The 19157-nt window shown below is 63.6% G+C and overlaps 1 protein-coding gene across 4 annotated transcripts in view; it reads left to right on the top strand.

The window, feature by feature from the left end:
* Nucleotides 1-19157, top strand: part of PIEZO1 (piezo type mechanosensitive ion channel component 1) — a 67006-nt gene that overhangs the window by 35441 nt on the left and 12408 nt on the right. For 3 of the 4 annotated variants that reach the window (XM_058528458.1, XM_058528459.1, XM_058528457.1), the window contains exons 3-22: nt 3958-4080; nt 5347-5389; nt 5530-5668; nt 8831-8999; nt 9149-9362; nt 9442-9613; nt 9716-9829; nt 9912-10005; nt 10736-10836; nt 11272-11532; nt 12303-12414; nt 12499-12677; nt 12749-12897; nt 13011-13184; nt 13604-13716; nt 13900-14060; nt 14222-14398; nt 14951-15076; nt 15160-15360; nt 15895-16099. In XM_058528458.1, the coding sequence (XP_058384441.1) occupies nt 3958-4080; nt 5347-5389; nt 5530-5668; nt 8831-8999; nt 9149-9362; nt 9442-9613; nt 9716-9829; nt 9912-10005; nt 10736-10836; nt 11272-11532; nt 12303-12414; nt 12499-12677; nt 12749-12897; nt 13011-13184; nt 13604-13716; nt 13900-14060; nt 14222-14398; nt 14951-15076; nt 15160-15360; nt 15895-16099 (3027 nt within the window). The remainder of the gene's footprint in view (nt 1-3957; nt 4081-5346; nt 5390-5529; nt 5669-8830; nt 9000-9148; nt 9363-9441; nt 9614-9715; nt 9830-9911; nt 10006-10735; nt 10837-11271; nt 11533-12302; nt 12415-12498; nt 12678-12748; nt 12898-13010; nt 13185-13603; nt 13717-13899; nt 14061-14221; nt 14399-14950; nt 15077-15159; nt 15361-15894; nt 16100-19157) is intronic. The other variant, XM_058528460.1, reaches the window with a different exon arrangement.

Genomic DNA, 19157 nt, shown 5'->3' with positions numbered 1-19157 from the left:
CTGGTGTGACTGCCGAGGCCTGGCAGGCAGGGCCCGGTCTGGTTTGCTTCTCAGAGCAGGTGAGCCTGGTGGCTCAGACTGGATCTGCCCCCTGCCCTGTCCCTCTTCTGCACCCACTTGTGGACCATCCTTGGTCTGATGGAGGTCGCCCCTTCCCTCGGCTTCTCAGAGCACGCACTGGAACACCCTGTGTGCTATTCCGAGGGGCTCCCACGTCCACCCCATCGCACCCACACACCAGGCTCGGCCCTTGCTCATCTCGTGTCTCATGTTGGGTTAGGGGCACAGGAGCTCTGCTCCGCCGCAGCTGCCTGGAAGAGGGTCCCGTAAGCCAGGCCTCGTGGACGGCAGTCCAGCTGGGCCTGAGCGGGGGTGGCGCTGAAGGGGCAGCGGGGGAAGGCCAGAGGGCGGCAGGCCGGTGGTCTGTGAACCACCGCTGGGAAGAGAGTGGCAGCTGGAGTCAGGGCTGCTGCTGAGGGCCAGAGATGCCCTGGAGCATTTGCAGACTGAGCAGCCCCATCAGGCCAGTGTTGGGGGCTCAGACCCAGGTTCTGCTCTGTGTCAGACAGATCAGACAGACGCTCTCGGTGCATCCCCCCAGTGGCTCCCCACTTCCTCTGCTCTGGGATCCACAGCCTCCCAGGCCCACTTCCTGTCTCCCTGGAGATTCCTGCCCGAGCCTGACGTCCCTGGGGGGGACCCCTGCTCCTCCGGACGGGCGGTTTCTGGGCTCACCCTCCCCCACCAGGGACAGAGGATGGGGCAGGGGGCAGGGACAAGGACAGGCCATTCCTCATGCACCCTCTCCCTGCTCCACAAGGGCAGGTCCTTGTCCTTCCATGGTGCTCCCGGTGCCATGTGGGCCTCGCGTGGCCGAGTGAGTGACACTCAGGTCCTGAGGAGAGAGGGCAGGCAGCACCTTCCCGCAAATGTAGTGGGGGATCCAGCACCCCATCCACCCCTGAGCTCCCCTCCTTCCCTGGCCACGAATGGCACCCACTCGGCCCCACACTCAGGGCCAGACCTCAGGGTCCACAGGGACCTGTAGGCAGCACTCCGGTGGGCCCCTCCTGTCCCTCCCGTCCCTCCTGGGCACATGCAGGAGCCCCTCCCCTCCTGACCCCCTGCTCACCCAAAGCCAGAGCTCCCTCTGGGCTCACCCATCCCTACTGGCTGCTGTCTGTGTGAGTCCCAGGGGACTGGCCGCTCTCCCAGCCTGAGGCTGAGCTTGGGAGGAGGGCGGGAGAGCAGCCCAGCTCTGATAAGCGTGTGGGTGAGCGCTGGGCACGGCCTTCCCTGGACTGGGGTCAGGCCAGGCACCCTCCCTGGGGGTCAGACCGGCAGGAGGAGAGGCGGAGGTGCTGACGGGGAGAGAGGAGCAGGGGCTCAGCGGTACAGGAATTCAAGATGCCACCAGACCCCCAAGGAGGCTTCAGGGGCTGGGGCTTGGGGGTGTGTGTGTGGGGGCTGTTAGAGACGGACCTTTGGGGGCGCTGGTGAACAGAAGGGGGTCCATGGCCACCCCTCGGAGGAGAAGGCCAGATTAGGGCACCTGCCTCGGCCTCTGTCTGCCTGACAGGTCATCCCGGGGTTCCCATCCCAGTGGAACCTGGAGGACCCTCCTGGCCTCTCCTGGTCTCTCGCTGCTCCAGCCCTGGCTGGTCAGGGAGCACTCAAGCTGCAAGCCCAGGGCTCCAGCCCCTTTGGCCCCATGCTGGCTCATGGTCCAGGACACTGGGTAGCCGGCCAAGAAGTGAACCAGAAAGGCGAGGGGGGTCCAGGGAAGGGGTAAATCTGACATGCCTGCTGGACTGGTGTCCGGGAGGTGCCGGACAGGAAGGTGGTCAGGGGTGAGCCGCGTGGTCAGGGCGCCCCTCCTGCCGCAAGATCTTGGGCCCAGCGCTTCCCTCTCTGACCTGTGGGTTCTTGAGAGTACAGGAGCCCCTCAGTCTGGTGCTTGAGACTCCAGTCCTGGTAGCGCCATCAAGGCTGACCTCCGGAGTGGGGTGAGTCCACGGAGTAGGGCAGGAGTGCCTCTGACCGGGAGCCCTCCCACCACATCACCTGCTGAGATTTCCCACATCTGCAGGAGAGGAGCCTCGAGGGCGAGCCAGGCAGGGGAGGCTCTGCCTTCTTGGCCCTGTGGCTCCAGTGGGTTCCTGGTGGGGAGATGGGCGGCCGGGCCCCTGGAAGGCTCTGTCCCCCAGGAGCCCTGCACAGCTCCCCACTGGCAGCCCACTGCGTCCTCCTGTGGGGAGGCCCGGGGCCTTTCCCTCCTCTTGGCCTGGGGCTCTAAGCGGAGGGGCCCAGCCAGGGCCGAGGGCCAGATGTTCCCATTCATTTTCCATTCCTCCTTCGCCCCAGTGCTGTTTCTTCCCTGGGCTCCACCCCGCTCCCCGTCTCGCTCGCCCACCACAGGTCAGAGGCCATAATTGAAGAGTCAGAGTGTCAGGGCCTGGAGGGACCTAGAAACGAGTGAGGCAGAGGAGCTGTCCACGTCCTGCCTGGGCGTCTCGCTGGGCTGCCAGGGGAGTCCCTCACCCTCTCTGAGCCCGGCTTCCCTTGGTAAAGTCTGGTGAGAGAGCGGGCGAATGTGGAAGGACTCAGCCTTCACTGTCGGTGCTCACATGTCACTCTAAAAGTGTCACCCACTGGGCCAGCCTGGGGGAAGGGAGACAGGCCAATTCTGAGTCTATTCAACAAATAGCAATTGTGCTGACAGATGGTGAACAAAACAGACACGGGCCCTGAGCCTGGTGGCCTTGGGGCAGGAGGAAGAGGGCCAGGGCTGATGGTGACCCTGTCTGTCTCTGAGCTCCGGGAATTCAAGAGAGGGGCACAGGCTGCTCTGTAAGACCTCGGCAACCAGGCAGCCGGCCAGCAGAGGTGAGACCTGGGGACTCCTGCCGAAAGGCCCTGGGTCAGAGGACGAAGCATCCACAGCCCGCATCCTGGACCCAAGATTCAGGCCTCAGAGTGCAGGAATCACAACCCAAGAGATGCCTGTGGTCCTGGCCCCTGCACAGGGTGCAAGCTGCCCACCCACTCACCCACTCACAGAGCAGAGCGACCCCAGGGCCCTGGAGTCTGCCCCAAGCACAGGCCACGGCCACCCAGCAAGGCCTCCCTGCCGGGTGGGCCAAGTCTCCCAGGGCGTGGGTCCTGGAGGCGCAGAGAGGGTGCTTGTCTGGGGCTGCCCCTGACTGTGCTCGGGGGCTCCTGGGCCCAACTCTCAGCCTCAGCTTCTCCCCTAATGAGGTGGGGCTCCGGCAGGGTTTGGAGCCCCCCCGGATGGATGGATAAGGCCTGGGAGGCTCCGAGCCCCACCTGGCACAGCAGGCACTGGTACACCGGTGGCCGCTGTGTCTGCAGTGACTGGTACTGCACACGCTGCATGCATTTAGCCCTTCGACACCCCACCAGGAGGGCAAGGCTCACCCCACTTTTCTCAGAGCTGAGATCCCAGCCTTGCCCCCTCCACCTGCTGATCCCAGTGACACATGTTTGCTGGATATGTGCACAGACCTGCAGGTGGCTCCCCCGAGCCTGGGGGGCCTTTCCTTTCTGTGCTGGCTCCTGTCCCCACTGCCCCACACCCCCAGGGAGGGGGCAAGACCCAGGCTGTGGGCAAGCCGGGTGTGCCGCGCTCTGCTGATTCCCTGCTGCATGACGTGGGCAAGTGGCTTCCCCTCTGTGCCTGTTTCCTCGTCTATAATCGAGGATTGTGCGGGTCAGGGGGACAGTGTAGGAGAGTACAGAGCAAACGCTGCATGGAATCAACTGCTGATGGCCCCCTGGGACCCCACACCTGCACTTGGTGTGTGTCCCAGGCCGGTGGACGTGGCCTGGCTCAGGGCTGACAGCCGGGACTGAGTGGCCTCGGCAGGTCTGGCCCCTCCCCATCCCCCTTCAGGCCTGGCTGTGTGCCGGCCTCACCCCTGCCTGCTCTGCCCACAGGTCACACTGGCCGCCTCCTCCGAGCCCTGCTGGTCTTCAGCCTCCTCTTCCTGGTAGCCCACGTCGCCTTCCAGATATGTCTGCACACCGTGCCCCACCTGGACCAGCTTCTGGGGCCAAGCTGTGAGTCACCAAGGATTGGGGAAATGGGTGCCTGGGGGCAGCGGGCCTGGGGGGGGCTAACTGGAGGGCCTGGGGAGGGTGGAGGGGAGAGAGGGAGCCAGTGCAGCCCTGCGGAGCCTCGAGTGTCCTCGGGGAGGTCACCTCGCCCTGCCTCACCCAGGCTTTGCCTCATATGGGCCTCCCCTGAGTGCCTGTCCATGATTCATGTCCAGATGGCCCCGTTAAGTGTCCCAGTAACGGGCAGCTGTAGGGCTGGGCCGAGCACCCGCACAGTGCTAATCCCGGAACCTGGAACCCAGCTCACGGGGCAGCCCTGTCTCCTCAGGCTCCTCCCTGTCAGCATCTTCCTCTGGCACCCCCTGCTAGGGCTTAGAGACGCAGCCAGGCGGTGCCAGCAGCCTTCGGCTCTCTGCCCACCCCCTGCCCCCGTGCCCTTTCACCCCTCGGATGGTGTCTCCAGCTGGCACCCAGCCCTCCCAGCTCCACTGATGTCAGCACCTGGTCTTCAGAGGAGGGAGCCCTGGGCTCCCATCCCCCTGCCCGGCCGGGTGTCCCACCTCTGGGTCCTGCCTGGCGTGGCTCTCCTGCCCGGCCTGGGCTCTCCCGGCGCGGCACTTGGCCACGCGGGCGGGCAGGGTGCTGCACCCGACTTCTCGTTTTGACCCATGATAACTCTGCCCTTCCTGCAGTTTAAACTTTATTTATTTATTTATCCCCCCAAAGCCCTAGTAGATAGTTGTATGTCATAGTTGCACATCCTTCTAGTTGCTGTATGTGGGACTTGGCCTCAGCATGGCCGGAGAAGCGGTGCGTCGGTGCACGCCCGGGATCCGAACCCGGGCCGCCAGCATCGGAGCGCGTGCACTTAACCGCTAAGCCACAGGGCTGGCCCCTTCCTTCAGTTTAGAAACGGAAAGGTCGGGTGCCTCGGGGGCACATTGGTGCTGGCGGCCCCCAAGGAACATCGGCCTCGGCTGACGGTTCTGAGCGCCTGAGCCACTTGTGGCCTTGCCGTAGCCACACACCACCCAGCTGGGCCGTGAATCCCTGGTCCGACAGGCAGAACTGGTGGTGCTTCAGTCTGCTGGGCTGGGCCTCAGTTTCCTTACTGGTAAAGGCAGCATTTTGCGAGCAACCCTGAGACCAGCCACCGGTACCCTGGAGACCAGGGGTTCTGTGACTCGGGCTCCCAAGGGCCTCCTGGCGACAAGGAGGGGGTTGCTCAGCGCTCACCGCCTGACCCGGGTCCCATGCCTTCCTCTGCAGGCAGCCCCTGGGAGACCCTCTCCCGACACATAGGGGTCACAAGGTAAGAGCCCCCCGGCCTCCCTCAGGGATTTCCCGGGCCCAAGGTTGGGGTCTCTAGCACCCGGGATCTCCGTACTCCCCACCCTCCCCCTGGTGCCTGCCCTCCTGGGCCAACCAGTGGGCTCTCCCTGCCCTTCACAGGCTGGACCTGAAGGACATCCCCAACGCTGTCCGGCTGGTGGGCCCTGACCTGGGCATCGTGGTGGTCTCCTCCGTGTGCCTCGGCCTCTGCAGGCGCCTCACACGGGAAACCCGGCAGAGCCAGCATGCCCGGGAGTTGGTAAGGGCTGTGGGTGGGTGGGCACGTGTGTGTCGGAGGAAGGGGTTGCTTTAGGGCTCTGTCCAGCCATCTGAGGACGATTGTACTTTCTCTTTTACAAACATGGACTCTTGAGTTATAAGAGTCGGTGTGTGCTCTTTGTGAAGAGACGAGATGCCGGGGAGAGAGGTTTTGGCCCACTAGGGGTCAGCATGGCGTGTCCCTCTAAGGCCTGGTCCTGGCAGGGCTCCATCTTGGGCGGACGCATGCGGAGCCCCCAGCCAGCCTCTGTGCCCTTAGACTCTTCCTGGAGGAGACTCCTGGTGGCCACAGGGCAGTAGGGAACTAGCAGTGCTGGAGGGCGGTCTGTGCCGGGCAGTTGAGCAGCCACACCCACAGCGGGGGCATCGGTGGGCTGTGGGCAAGGGGGGCTGTGTAGGCTCAGAGCCCAGCAAGGCCCTAAATCAGACTGTCCTTGGAGGGACCATCCAGGGGGGTCTTCCTTGGGCGGGGTGTGACTGTTGGGGCCCTTGACATCCTCTGTGGCTGAAGGCTTAGCGCCCTTCTGCCTGCACCGGGGCTGCAGTTGTGAGCCCAGCCCAGGCCGCCCCCGACCTGGCCTCAGCCTCCATCCAGTAGGGCCTGGTCTCTAGGGCCGGGCAGGATCTGTGACTGGCCGGGGGTCCTGGCATAAGAGTTCCCTGCTGGAGACTCCCCAGGGGCCACAGGCTCCTCCACCCCCCAAGCCCCAATGTCTGTTTATCCACTGATGCTTGTAGGGCCCAAGGGCCTCGAGATCCAGAGAGCCCAGAGAAGGGAGGGGGCTTCCCAGGGCCACACAGCAGGTCAGGGGCAACTCAGCCTGCAGCTTACCTGGCCTCTGCCCCACCTGTCCGTGCCCTTATCCCGCAGGGCAAGGCTGACACCCCCAGTTCAAAGGGGAAGCAAGGCCTGGAGGTGGAGGGGCTTTTCCAGGCAGCTGTGGGGTAGAGCCAGGGCTGGGACTGCCCTGCTGCCTGCCCTCGGGACACCCCTGCCCTGGGCCTCCCTACTTGGTTGGCCTCCTCTCCATCCCCACAGGAGCACATGGGCTCCAGTGGCAAGTGGGCCAGGGCTGCCTCTGGTTTCCTCATTAGTGGAGCTGGGGCTTCCTGGAACGGCTCTGCTGGGAAAGGCTGGACTCGTTCCCCCAACCTCCCACTCCACACTGCCCATCGTTCCTCAGAGCACATGCTGCCCTGGCAGTGCCTGGGGGCTGGACTCTGGTCTGCAGGGTGCCTGGTCAGGTCCCCGTCGCCTGAGCATCCTCGGTGGCAGATAGGGGCCTGTTTGTCCTGCTGACCCCGGGTGGCTGTGTAGACAGACCTCAGAGCGAGGCGGTGGGGCCGCCCTTCCCAGGTGCCCAGTTTTAGAGCCCAGAGCTGAGAAGAGCCGCAACACCACCTGCACATACCACAGCACCCGGCAGGACCACGTGCACACAGTTGCACACGATCTGTGTACATGCACACGTCCTGACTCTTCACACGTGTGCACACGCTCTGAGGCGTCAGAGGGGCTGTGGTGGGAGGTGTGGAGACGAATGGAAACTTCTGCCAAGCCCGTGGGCCTGTGGGACCTGCCGAGTCGGGCTGGAGCCAGGCCTGGCCGGGCTGGACCCCGTGGGGGCCGAGCACCTGTCTTTCCACCCAGCAGCTGCCTCTGTTCCTCCCCCTTGCAGAAACGCTCATTTTTCACGGGCCTTCCCCGAAGCTTTCCCAGGGCCTCGGCCAGCTGCGGGCGGGCGGAGCGCAGTCCTGGCTGCTGCGCCTTCCAGCTGTCTCCCCACCCCAGGCGGCTGGGGTTCCCACCCTCGCATTTGGGGTCTAACGGGGGCACCCAGGGGACGCCTTCTGACCTCTGAGATAGCGGGCCCCTGCTCTTCTATCTCAGTCTTGTATATCTTGCACCCTCTTCCCCTGGTCTGCTCCCTCCCCTCCCGCCAGGCACGGCTCAGCGGACCTCCCTGGGGCCTCCGGACCCCCAGGCTCTGTTAGGGCAGGTCCTGTGTCTGCTTCATCTCTCCTGTCTGGTCCCACCCGCATTGACAGAAGGGCAACAGAGGGGTTAGGTGACTTGCCCAAGGCTGCACAGATGGGAGACTCAGAGCTGGGCTGTGACCAGGTCTCCTGGCTCCAGAGCCTGTGCTCTCTGCCAGGACGCCAAGTGCCCCTGGGCCACTGGGAAGGGCACATACATAGCACCCATTTTACAGATGGCGACGCAGGGCAGGGCGGGGTGTCTGACGTAGAGTCTGAGTTCTCTCTGCCTCACCTGGGTCCGCCCAACGTCCAGGAAACAGCTCCATCCTGGTCGGGCAGGGACACAGGCCCTGGTGGATTTCGTCGCCCCCTGCTCCAGCCCCGTGGGCAGGTGAGGCCTGGAAGGGCCGTCCCTTTCCTCCTGGGCAGTCGGCCACCTCCGTCCCTCCAGAGGAGCGGCCCATCCAGAAGAGCTGGCAGGGGCACCAGGATACCCCCCCGCCTGGCCGTGCCCCTTGGCGTCTGCCCCTTGCTCTCCAGGGGCCCCACAGGCAGCAAAAAGGGAGCAGGGTGTCCCTCCTGTGTCATTTGGGGTCCCCTCTGAGCTCATGTCCCTTTACTTATAAAGAAAGTGCTGTGTTAGCCCTTGGGACCATGTGCAGTGCTCTGTGTAAAGTGCTCTGTAAACTGTGAAGTGCTGCGCACACATGCATGTGCTGCTCTCCTTCCTTTTTCCTAAAAATCTCCACTCAGGCCCAGGGGCTTTGGGGACACGTGCAGGAATCTGTGGGGCCTACCCTGTGCTCGGGGGCCCCCTGGTCTAGATGGGGAGATAAAGAAGAGACACTTGAGGGGTTCTGGAATAATCCGAGGTTGGCCTGCACGGGTCAGTCATTGTGAGTGCCAGGGCTTGGCAGGAGCGTGTCTTGGGGCCAAGGTGGGCCGCCTCCAGAAAGGCCTCACGGCTGTGAACTTCAGTGAGGCAGTGGGAAGGTGGTGGGTGGATTTCCGGGCGCAGAGGGTGGCACAGGTCCACACTCAGGCTGGCAGCCCCGTGGCCCTTGGAGGGGCAGTGGACAGTGTGGGCAGGGGTGGCTCCCGGCCCTCCCTGGTGTCCTGAGTGCCATGCGCCTGACCCCTGCCCCCCCCCTGACCTTGGCAGGACGATGATGAGAGGGAAGTGGACACTGGCTACGCAGCAGGACTTTGGGGAGCCCCTGCACTGGCCCCTAAACAGCGGTCTCGGCTGGCTGCCCGGTTCCGGATCACAGCCCACTGGCTGCTGGTGGCCGCTGGGCGAACGCTGGCCATAGTGCTGCTCGCGCTGGCAGGTACCCCTGGAGCAGGGAGGGGACCCCAGAACTGACTGTCACGCTGGGAGGGGGCTTGGCAGCCTGCAGAACTCCCCGCTAACCAAGGAGACGGCGGTCACATGGCCCCCGCCAGGCATGACCTTGCTTGCCTCTGCCCGGCCCTGCAGGCATCGCCCACCCCTCGGCCTTCTCCAGCGTCTACTTCCTGCTCTTCCTGGCCATCTGCACCTGGTGGGCCTGCCACTTTCCCATCAGCCCCCTAGGCTTCAGCGCACTCTGTGTCATGGTAGGCTGCTTTGGCGCCGGCCATCTCATCTGCCTCTACTGCTACCAGACGCCCTTCGCCCAGGCCCTGCTCCCACCTACCAGCATCTGGGCCAGGTGAGGGATCGCCCTAGCCCTGCCCATCTGGTCTGTCACCTCCGAGGCTGGCAGTCAGTGACGTGCCTTCTCTGGGCAGGGTGTTCGGTCTCAAGGACTTTGTGGCTCCCACCAACTGCTCCAGTCCCAGCGTGCTGGTCCTTAACACCAGCCACGATTGGCCCGTCTACGTGAGCCCTGGCATCTTGCTGCTTCTCTGCTACACGGTGACCTCACTCCTGAAGCTCCGCACATGCCAGCCCCTCGACCAGGTGAGCACCCGGGACCAGTGCGCCTCTGCTGCCCATCTGCCACCCTCGGGCCACGACCACGCGCGGGGCCGAGGGCTCAGCTCTTGGCTCTGGTTTCTGCAGAGGAAGGAGGTGGCCGGGGGCGACAAGGAGCGGGAGGTGGAGCTGACCGAGATGGACCAGTGGCCCCAGGGCCAGGCCAGGGCTGTGGCCACCAAGGAGGAGGGGGTTGCCCAGGTGAGGAGTCTGGGTTGAGCAGTGGGGCCAGAGCCCTCCTGCCCATGGGCTTGGCTCACCGGCTCTGGGGTCGCCTCTGCAGCGCATGGTGCCCACGCCCACGGGGCCTGACTCGGAGGCCGACAACTGCATTGTGCATGACCTGACCAGCCACAGCCCCGTCCAGCAGCGCCCCCGTGAGTACGACGTGCCCATGGCCACCCAAGGACACCTCCTTCCATGGGCACATCGGTGCTGCCCCCTGGTGGTCACCAGGTGGTCTCGCCTTGTTGGCCTCTCCAACTGTGCCCATTGGGGCCGCCCAGGCAGGGGACCGTGGGGGGCTCCAGGTCTCCCACCCCCTCCTCACCTGCCCCCAGTCCCCGGACGACTTGACTGCCCCACTTTGGGCTGGCCCTGTGGGTGCCGGCCTAGGAGCTTTGCGTTGGCAGAGCCCCATGAGGAGGCGTGTTTTCTGGGTGTGTTTCCTCTTTGCCCTAAGCCTTGATTTCCATTTGTGAACTGTCCCTGCACAAAGCAGAAGATGAAATCTCTGGCCTTGAGAGCTGGCGCCCTGGGGACCTGCGTGCCCACAAAGCTGGAAGGGGTCAGGGCCATCTCATTCATCCCGTCTCTTCAGAGTCTGGGAAAACGAGGTGCCAGGAGGGGTCTGGCTCAGGGTCACAGACACGTTGAAAACTGTGTCAGACAGGAGCCCAGCCCTCTGCTGGTGCTTTCTGCCCCCATGCCTACCATGAGCTGTCTCCTGAGCATGGCTCCCTCCTCCCCACTGGGCCACTGCTCCAGTGTGCTATCTGTGTTTTAGGGCAGAGTCAGGTGTGGGCGAGGGGCTCTGGCTTGTTGATGTGGGAGCTTCCCCAGCCTGTGGCCTGGCTCCCTGGGTGACCCCCGCCTGCCACCTCTTAGTGTACCCCAGGCTGGCTGAACCTCAAGAGACGTCTCCGCTGCACGGCCTGGGCCACCTCATCATGGACCAGAGCTACGTGTGCGCCCTCATTGCCATGATGGTAAGAGCAGCGGCCTGGGCCCTTCCTGCGGGTTCTCACGTGACACCTGGGAGGCAGATGGTGGCCTCGTCACCAGAAATGGACAGAGCTGTGACCTGCTGGGCTGTGGGCGTGTGTGAGCTAACATGCATGCAAGCATGTGTGCATACATGTGGCGGGCGGGTGTGCAGGTGAGCATGTGTGTAGTGGGCATGCATGTGAGTGTGCGTGTGTACACGCGTGCCTGTGAGTATGTGCGGTGAGTATGCAAGCAAGCGTGCATGTGAGCGTGTGTGCATGCATGTGGCATGTGTATGTCCTGTGCCACGGTGCTCCAGGCCTGACAGGGCGTGTCTGAGCGCCTCCCCATGGCCCCACCACTGTTCCACCTGTGGGAGGGGTCGGGGCACTGGTCCATGTGCGCCCAGCAGCCCTACCCCTGCCTTGGCCACCCAGGTGTGGAGCATCACCTACCACAGCTGGCTGACCTTCGTGCTGCTGCTCTGGGCCTGCCTCATCTGGACAGTGCGCAGCCGCCACCAGCTGGCCACGCTCTGCTCGCCCTTCATCCTGCTCTACGGGCTGGTGCTGTGTGGCCTGCGCTACGTGTGGGCCATGGACCTGCGTCCCGAGCTGCCCACCACCCTGGGCCCCGTCAGCCTGCGCCAGCTGGGGCTGGAGCACACCCGCTACCCCTGCCTGGACCTGGGCGCCATGGTGAGTGCCCCCCCCAGGTGCTGTGCGCGTGCAGGTGCCTCGGGTTTCTGCAGGGGGACCCGTGACAGGCCCAGTTCGTTCAGCTCCACAGGGGAGTGGGAGCTCTGGGAGGGCAAGGCCCAGGTCTAGCTGTCACCGCGGGGTCCCCACAGCCAGCCCAGAGTAGCTGCTCAATGGGCATTTGTTGAATGAGTGAATGATGACCTCGCATTGTTGGGGGCGCAGTCCCCGTGTCCCTGACTCGGGCTCCATTAGTGTCACCCACTGCCTCAGGTCTCAGTGAATCTTTGTGCCATCACTGTGTCCCTTCATGAGACAGGTGTATGCCAGAGTGTCATTGTACGTGGATGTCTGTCCCGCTTCCTGTGACGTGTTTGGGGGACCGGTGGGCTATATCCCACCGTGTGGGACATGTGAGCCTGTGTGCGTGTGTGTGTGCAAACACGTGAACCTGCACGTATGAAACGTGTGCGCCTGTGCATCTGTATGCAAATGTGAACACAGGAGCCTGTGCGTGGAATATGTGCTTTGTGTGTGTATTGTGCGTTTGCGTATGTGCGAGGGCGAGTTTGTCCCCATAGGGGGGCGGTGCTGGGGGAGACAGTGCTGCGGTGGATGGCCCTGGTGGGGCCAGTGCTGGGGTGGGGGACAGTGCTGGCTGCCTGCCTGCTAAGGGTCCCTCCCCTGGGCTCACACATTCTTGGGCTGGGCCCTGGCTCTGAGAGGGGTGCCAGGCAACCCAGCCCCTGATGACACACCCCCCGCCCCAGCTGCTGTGCACTCTGACCTTCTGGCTCCTGCTGCGGCAGTTTGTCAAGGAGAAGCTGCTGCAGAGGGCGGGAGCGCCCCCTGTGCTGACAGAGGTGACTGTGGCAGACACAGGTGAGCGGGCGGGGCCGTCAGGGGACAGCCCCCTCCCACCTGGCCCCGCAGACACGGTCTCTCGCCCCACGGCTTGGCCTGCAGAGCCCACGCGGACGCGGACGCTGCTCCGGAGCCTGGGGAGGCTGGTCACGGGCCTCTACGCCAAGTACTGGATCTACGTGTGTGCGGGCATGTTCGTTGTGGTCAGCTTCGCCGGCCGCCTCGTTGTCTACAAGATCGTCTACATGTTCCTCTTCCTGCTCTGCCTCACCCTCTTCCAGGTGCCTGGGTGGGCACGGCGGGGCGCGGGCCCCTCGAGAGGGCTGGGCCTCACCGCGTGCTCTCTGGGTAGGTCTACTACAGCCTGTGGCGGAAGCTGCTCAAGGTCTTCTGGTGGCTGGTGGTGGCCTACACCATGCTGGTGCTCATCGCTGTCTACACCTTCCAGTTCCAGGACTTCCCCACGTACTGGCGCAACCTGACAGGCTTCACTGATGAGCAGTGAGTCGGGCGGGGGCCGGCAATGTCCGGCGGGGGGCCGCGCACCTCCTCAGGGCTGCGCCATGGGGGGATCAGGGGGCCGAGCCGGTGCTGACGGCCACCCCTCATGCCAGGCTGGGGGACCTGGGCCTGGAGCAGTTCAGTGTGTCCGAGCTCTTCTCCAGCATCCTCGTGCCCGGCTTCTTCCTGCTCGCCTGCATCCTGCAGCTGCACTACTTCCACCAGCCCTTCATGCAGCTCACCGACCTGGAACACGCCCGCCACCCGCGCCCGCACCCGGCTCACAGGTGCACACACTCCACCAGGCAGCCCCACCTCCACCGCTGCCTCTGAGGGGCGCAGACTCCAGGCTCAGCTCACCGGGGGCCTGAGGGTCTGCAGGGTGTCCCCCCCCGAACCGGCACAGAAAAGGGCCTCATCTGGGAGGTGAAGGGGGCTGGAGGGATTCGGGTGGGAGAAGCTGGAGCAGAGGGAAGCCTCGGCCCCTGACTCCAAATGCGGAGGGGCCTCAGGCGCTGGGGATCACAGGGGTGTAATATCAGCTGGGCCACTCACGGCCCAGCAGCTGCAGCACAAACAACACAGGTCACAGAGCAGAGGGCTTGCAGGCAGTGCTTCTGTCAGCCCTGGGAGGGCAGGGGTGGCAGCGAGGTGGAGCCCATCCCAGGAGCGTAGGTGGGAAGTGACACTTTGGGGTCCGTCTTAGGCAGGACGCGGTGAGCAGAACCCCGCTGCTAGAGCAGGAGGAGGAGGAGGAGGCCCCCAGGGAAGAGGGGCAGAGCACGGCTGGCCCCCCCCAGGCCACACAGGTCCCGGAAGGTAAGTCAGAGGGCAGAGCGCGGGCCCCTGAGAGGCACGTGCAGTGTGCTGAGGGGCCGAGCCGCTGGGTCCCTTTGCTGTGACCCTGTGAGCCACAGAGCCTTGTCTGTACATGGGACAGAACGGCCCCAGGCTCAGGAGTCCCCATCCCCTCCTCCTCACCGCGGCATCTTCCACCCACAGCCACAGCCAACAAGTGGGGCCTGGTGGCCGAGCGGCTGCTGGACCTGGCCACTGGTTTCTCGGACATCCTCACCCGTGCCCAGGTGTTCGTGGGGCGCCTGCTGGAGCTGCATGTCTTCAAGCTGGTGGCCCTGTACACCGTCTGGGTGGCCCTGAAAGAGGTGAGAGTGGGACACGCACCTTCCTCGTCTGCAGTGGGGTCACTCAGACATCCTCGCTGGCCTCCCCGGAGCCCGGGACCTGCAGGTGGCTGTGGATCATGGGGCCCGGGGGCGGGGTGCTGCTCCGTCCGCTGCTGCTCCAGCATGGCCACCACCCACAGGTGTCAGTGATGAACCTCCTGCTGGTGGTGCTGTGGGCCTTTGCCCTGCCATACCCCCGCTTCCGGCCCATGGCCTCCTGCCTGTCCACCGTGTGGACCTGCATCATCATCGTGTGCAAGATGCTCTACCAGCTCAAGGTGGTCCGCCCGCATGAGTACTCCAGCAACTGCACTGAGGTACGGCGCCTGGCCGCCGGGCCTCCCACACTTGTGGGGCCGCAGGGGCTGCTGCTGCGGCTTAGGGTGGCGAGGGACAGACGCAGAGGGCCCGTCCCCGGGGCCAGGGGATTCTTGGAGGAGCTGTCCTTTGGCCTGGTCTGTGGAGGACCCACCCACGCCAAGGTGTCTGGGCTCAGAGAAGTGTCCTGACCTGGCCGACAAAGTGCAGGTCATGGCGTGAGGTGGTCCCGAGGCCAGACGTCTCCTGGAGTGAAGGGGGGGTCTGAGCCAGACTGGGAAGGGGGAGGCCACTCAGGGCCTGGAGCTTTCTTTTACCCCCCCTCAGCCCCTGCCTGTGGCCTCCCTGTCCCCAGACACCTTGTCCTCTTCCTCATTAAGGAGGGTCGGAGGCTGACAGCCCCCGACATCCCTGGCTGGGGGCAGCTGTGGTCTGGCCCAGACCCGTCCGGAGCTGTGGTTGGGGCAGGAGGCGTGAGGCAGGGCCAGTGGTCCCCGGGGTCAGCGTCCAGTTCCCAGCGGAAAGCAGGCTCATGCCGTCCCCGCCCCCAGCCCCTTCCCAACAGCACGAACCTGCAGAAGGCCGAGATCCACCAGTCCTTGCTGTACCGCGGGCCCGTCGACCCCGCCAACTGGTTTGGGGTGCGGAAGGGCTTCCCAAACCTGGGCTACATCCAGGTGAGTGAGGAGCCGCAGGGCAGGGGGTGGACAGGGGTCAGGGTGGGTATGGCAGGCAGAGTCTGACTGTCCCCCCTCCCCAGAACCACCTGCAGATCCTGCTGCTGCTGGTGTTCGAGGCTGTGGTGTACCGGCGCCAGGAGTACCACCGCCGGCAGCACCAGCTGGCCCCGCTGCCCGCACAGGCCGTCTGCGCCGACGGCACCCGCCAGCGGCTGGACAAGGACCTGCTCAGCTGCCTCAAGTACTTCATCAACTTCTTCTTCTACAAATTTGGGCTGGAGGTGAGGCCGGGCATCGCCCCTCGCCCCTTCCCCAGGCAGGGCTCAGCTGCCGCGGTCCATGCCGCCTTCTGCGGGGCCTTTGCTGAGCATCTGCAACGTACAGGCCCAAGGCGGCCACCTGGGGCTCGGGGGGCAGACCATGGAGGGCACGGGTCCTCCCGGGCTTGGTCAGCTTGCACTTGGAGAGGGGCCCATAGAGTGAGGGCAGGGAGTCCAGGACTCAGGCTGGAGACAGGGTCAGAGTCTCAACTCTGCCCCTGAGCACCCCCCAGCCTCAGTTTCCCTCCGCACGATGGAGACACGTCTAGCCTTTCCATCTCTCCCAAGAGGGTGGTGTGGGCCATCATGAGCCTGGGCTCCTGGCCCTGCACTCTGTGTGCAGCACCCCACACCTCAAGGCAGAGGGTGCTCTGCTCCGAGCCTGCCCGACCTCCCTGTGCCGCCCTGAGGCTACCCGGAGGCAGGGCCAAGAAGGTCCCTTCCACCAGCTCACCGTCCCCCGTCCTCATCTCCTCCCCCTTCTGCTGCCCCCAGATCTGCTTCCTGATGGCCGTGAACGTGATTGGGCAGCGCATGAACTTCATGGTCATCCTGCACGGCTGCTGGCTGGTGGCCATCCTCACCCGCCGGCGGCGCGGGACCATTGCCCGCCTCTGGCCCAACTACTGCCTCTTCCTGGCACTCTTCCTGCTGTACCAGTACATGCTGTGCCTGGGCATCCCTCCCGCCCTGTGCATCGGTGAGTGGGGACCCCCGTGGTGGGCGACCACTGGGTGAGCTGGGTGCACCTTGCTGCGGCCAGGCCTCGGTGGGCTCTGTGGCTGTGTGGAAGCACGGGGGGATGTTTCCCGCCTCCTCTGGGTCCCCCCGCTCCTGGAGCTGGCCTCAGCCCCCCACCCCTCCACAGCCCAGCCCCAGTGAGTCCATCCCTGCTCAGCGCCCACCGAGTCCCCCAGTGCTCCCCTCACGGACTTCGCTGGCTGCAGCTGTGCCATCTTGGGTGGCAGCACGGGCCTCTCCCTGGTCTCCCTGCGTCCACTGCTTTCTTCTTTCCTTTTTTGCCCACATTCTATTTTGAAGAATTTCAAATAGAAAAGTTGGGAGAAGAGACCATTGTGGGGCTCCACACCCAGTACCGCCTGAGGGCAGGTGCCCTCTGTACCACAGGACAGGGACCATACGCAGCAGTCCATCCCGGGACAACACCCTGGTCCAGTGTGCTGTCACACTAATGGCCCCGTCTTTGGTGGCTGTTACTCTGACGCAGGACCCAACGTTTGCGTTTGGCTGTCCTCTTCTTGTCTCCTTTGGGCTGGACTGCGTGACGTTTCCAGAGTCAGGCGGGTTTGCAGAGAGCCCTGACTTGAGGTTGCTGGGCTATTCCTAAATGCTGGACACCAGCCAACGCTTTGGCAGGAACGGCTCATGACCGGGGTCCAGTTGGCCATCTGGTCTGTCCCAGGTCCCCAGCCCGCCCTGGGGAGGCGCTGCTGCTCCGCCTCCGTCATGGGCAGCGTCCATGTCCAGTGACTCCTGAGTCGGCCGTTGGCAGGACTTTCTGGGAGGCGCGTTCGATGTGTCCTGGTACGGTTGTCAGCGGCTTTTCTGTGAAGAGCTTTGCTTTGTTGCTCCCCCCGCCTTTCTGTTTCTTGTCAGCAGGTCCTCCGAGCCCTTCTCGCCTAACGTGCCACAGCCCCCTTGTCGTGTCCCTGATGTGCAGAGGGTCTCCGCGCTGGCCCGGAGCCCTTCGAGCGGGCACTTTTGATGTGCTCCATCACTGTTCTTCCAAGTCGGGCTCCTCGAGGCTCGTGCACGCCAGTACCACTCCCCCTTTCGGGTGCAGATCTGTGCGTTCTGACAAAAGCATAGAGTGGCGTGACTGCCACCCTAGTCACACACACAGGTGTCCAGCACCCACGTCCCTGCCCCTGGGGCAGCCCCTCCCCCGGCTGCCCACCTCTGGCAACCACTGATCTGACCATTTCTACTCTGCCTTTTCCAGAATGTCTTAGAAACGGACTCAGGCAGCATGTCGCCTTTGAGCTGCATCCTACAGAACACATTTGACATTCCCCGTGTCGTTCTTTATCAGAACTTCGTCCTTTTACGTTTGGCTTGTTGTTAACTTTTCATGTAGACTGAAAGAGGGTTGCGAGAGCCGTGCAGAGCCCCCAAATGCCCTTCGTCCAGTTTTCCCTCAAGTCAGCCTCTGACGTGACCAGGGACAGTGACCAAAGCAGAGACGTGAGTGCTGATGCAGAGCCACAGACTAGCGCCTCCCCGGCTGGGCCACAGCTGCTTTCCACCTGAGGACCCTGTGCAGACCCCACGTTGTACTTTGTCGTGCTGTCTCCTCTGACTCCTCTGGGCTGGGACGGTTCTCTTTCTTCCTCTTTGAGGGCCACTGGGCTGTTATTTTGTGAATGACCCTCGATTTGGGATTGTCTGGTGTTTCTTCACTAGACCAGGTTACGCACTTTTGGCAAGAGTACCACAGCTGTGACATGTCCACCCGGTGTGTCACATTGGGGCCAGTGCGTCTCACCCCAGTGATGTCACCCTTCATCACTTGGGTGCAGCACCGTCTGTGGGTTTTTCCTCTGTGAAGTTAGTGTTTTTCTCCTTGTAATTAATGTGTTTATTTGCGGGGAGACACCCTAAGACCATGCACACGTCTTGTTTCTCCTCAAGCACTCACCTGCTACCTTCAGCATCGCTGGGGGATCTGCCTGCAGCCATTATTAATTAGGTCTTCACACGGTCTCCTCGTATTTCCCCATCTCCCCTGTTGTCGTAAATGGGCAGCTTCTGTATAGAAAAGCCTGTCCTTCTCCCCATTTGTTTGCTTGGTTGTTTGTCTATATCTGTATGGACTCTGGAGGTTTATTCTTTCCCATCGCCGTCTGCTTTGCCGCCCACACTGGCCCTTTCGCCGTGCCCAGCCTCTTCCAAGCACATCCTCACTCTCTGCTCCATGAGACGCTCCGGCCTCAGCTGTGCTCCCTGCCCAGCCCTGTGGCCAGCCGCTGCCCGTGGAGCCTGGCCCCTTTCACTGGAGGGCGGAGTTTAGAAACCAAGAGCTGGGCGCCTCGTGTGCTCGTCGCCGTGGGTGTCGGTGCCGCCCTGCTCTCCTGGATGGCAGCGTTTCTCTCTTCAGTCAACTGCCGTTTCCAAAGTTACTTCTGCTGGCTCCTTCCCCCTGCCTCTCCCAGGAGGTGTGTCCTACGCGTGTCCTCCACTGAGACTCATTCGTCAGTCTGCACTCCATCCTGGGTCCCCCAAAATCCAGGTCAACGTTTATTTCCAGAATAGTCAAATCCCTTGTGATGCACGGTTCTGTGGGTTCTGACAAGTGGGTGGAGGTGTATGTCCACCCCCACAGTTCCCTTCCGAACATTTCCATCACCCCGGACTTTGCATCGTGCAGCCCCTTGGCAGTCAGCCCGTCCCCCATCCCACCTCATCCCTGGGGCAACCACTAAGTTGAGTTTTCTGTCCCTATGGTTTGGTGTTTTCCGGAACGTCATAGGAGTGGAATTGCACAACATGTAGCCTGTGGGTCTGGCCTCTTTCACGTAGCAAAATGCATGGGAGGAGCGTCTCGGAGTCGTGCGCACCAGCACTTGCCCTTTCCTGGCTGAGTAGCCCTGCTGGTTGAGCGCATCGTAGTCGGCTTGGCCCTGCCCCCGTGGAAGACTCCGGCTGTTTCCAGCTTGGGGTTCTTACCAACAAAGTTGCTGGGAACGTTCTGTGCAGGTTTCTTGTGGGTGCAGTTCTCATTTCTCTGGGATGGATGC

The sequence above is a fragment of the Diceros bicornis genome, chromosome 32, assembly GCF_020826845.1.
Source record: "Diceros bicornis minor isolate mBicDic1 chromosome 32, mDicBic1.mat.cur, whole genome shotgun sequence".
Classification (NCBI taxonomy): domain Eukaryota; kingdom Metazoa; phylum Chordata; class Mammalia; order Perissodactyla; family Rhinocerotidae; genus Diceros; species Diceros bicornis.
Note: the sequence above shows the minus strand (reverse complement) of the source record. Positions and strands in the feature narration are given on the sequence as shown.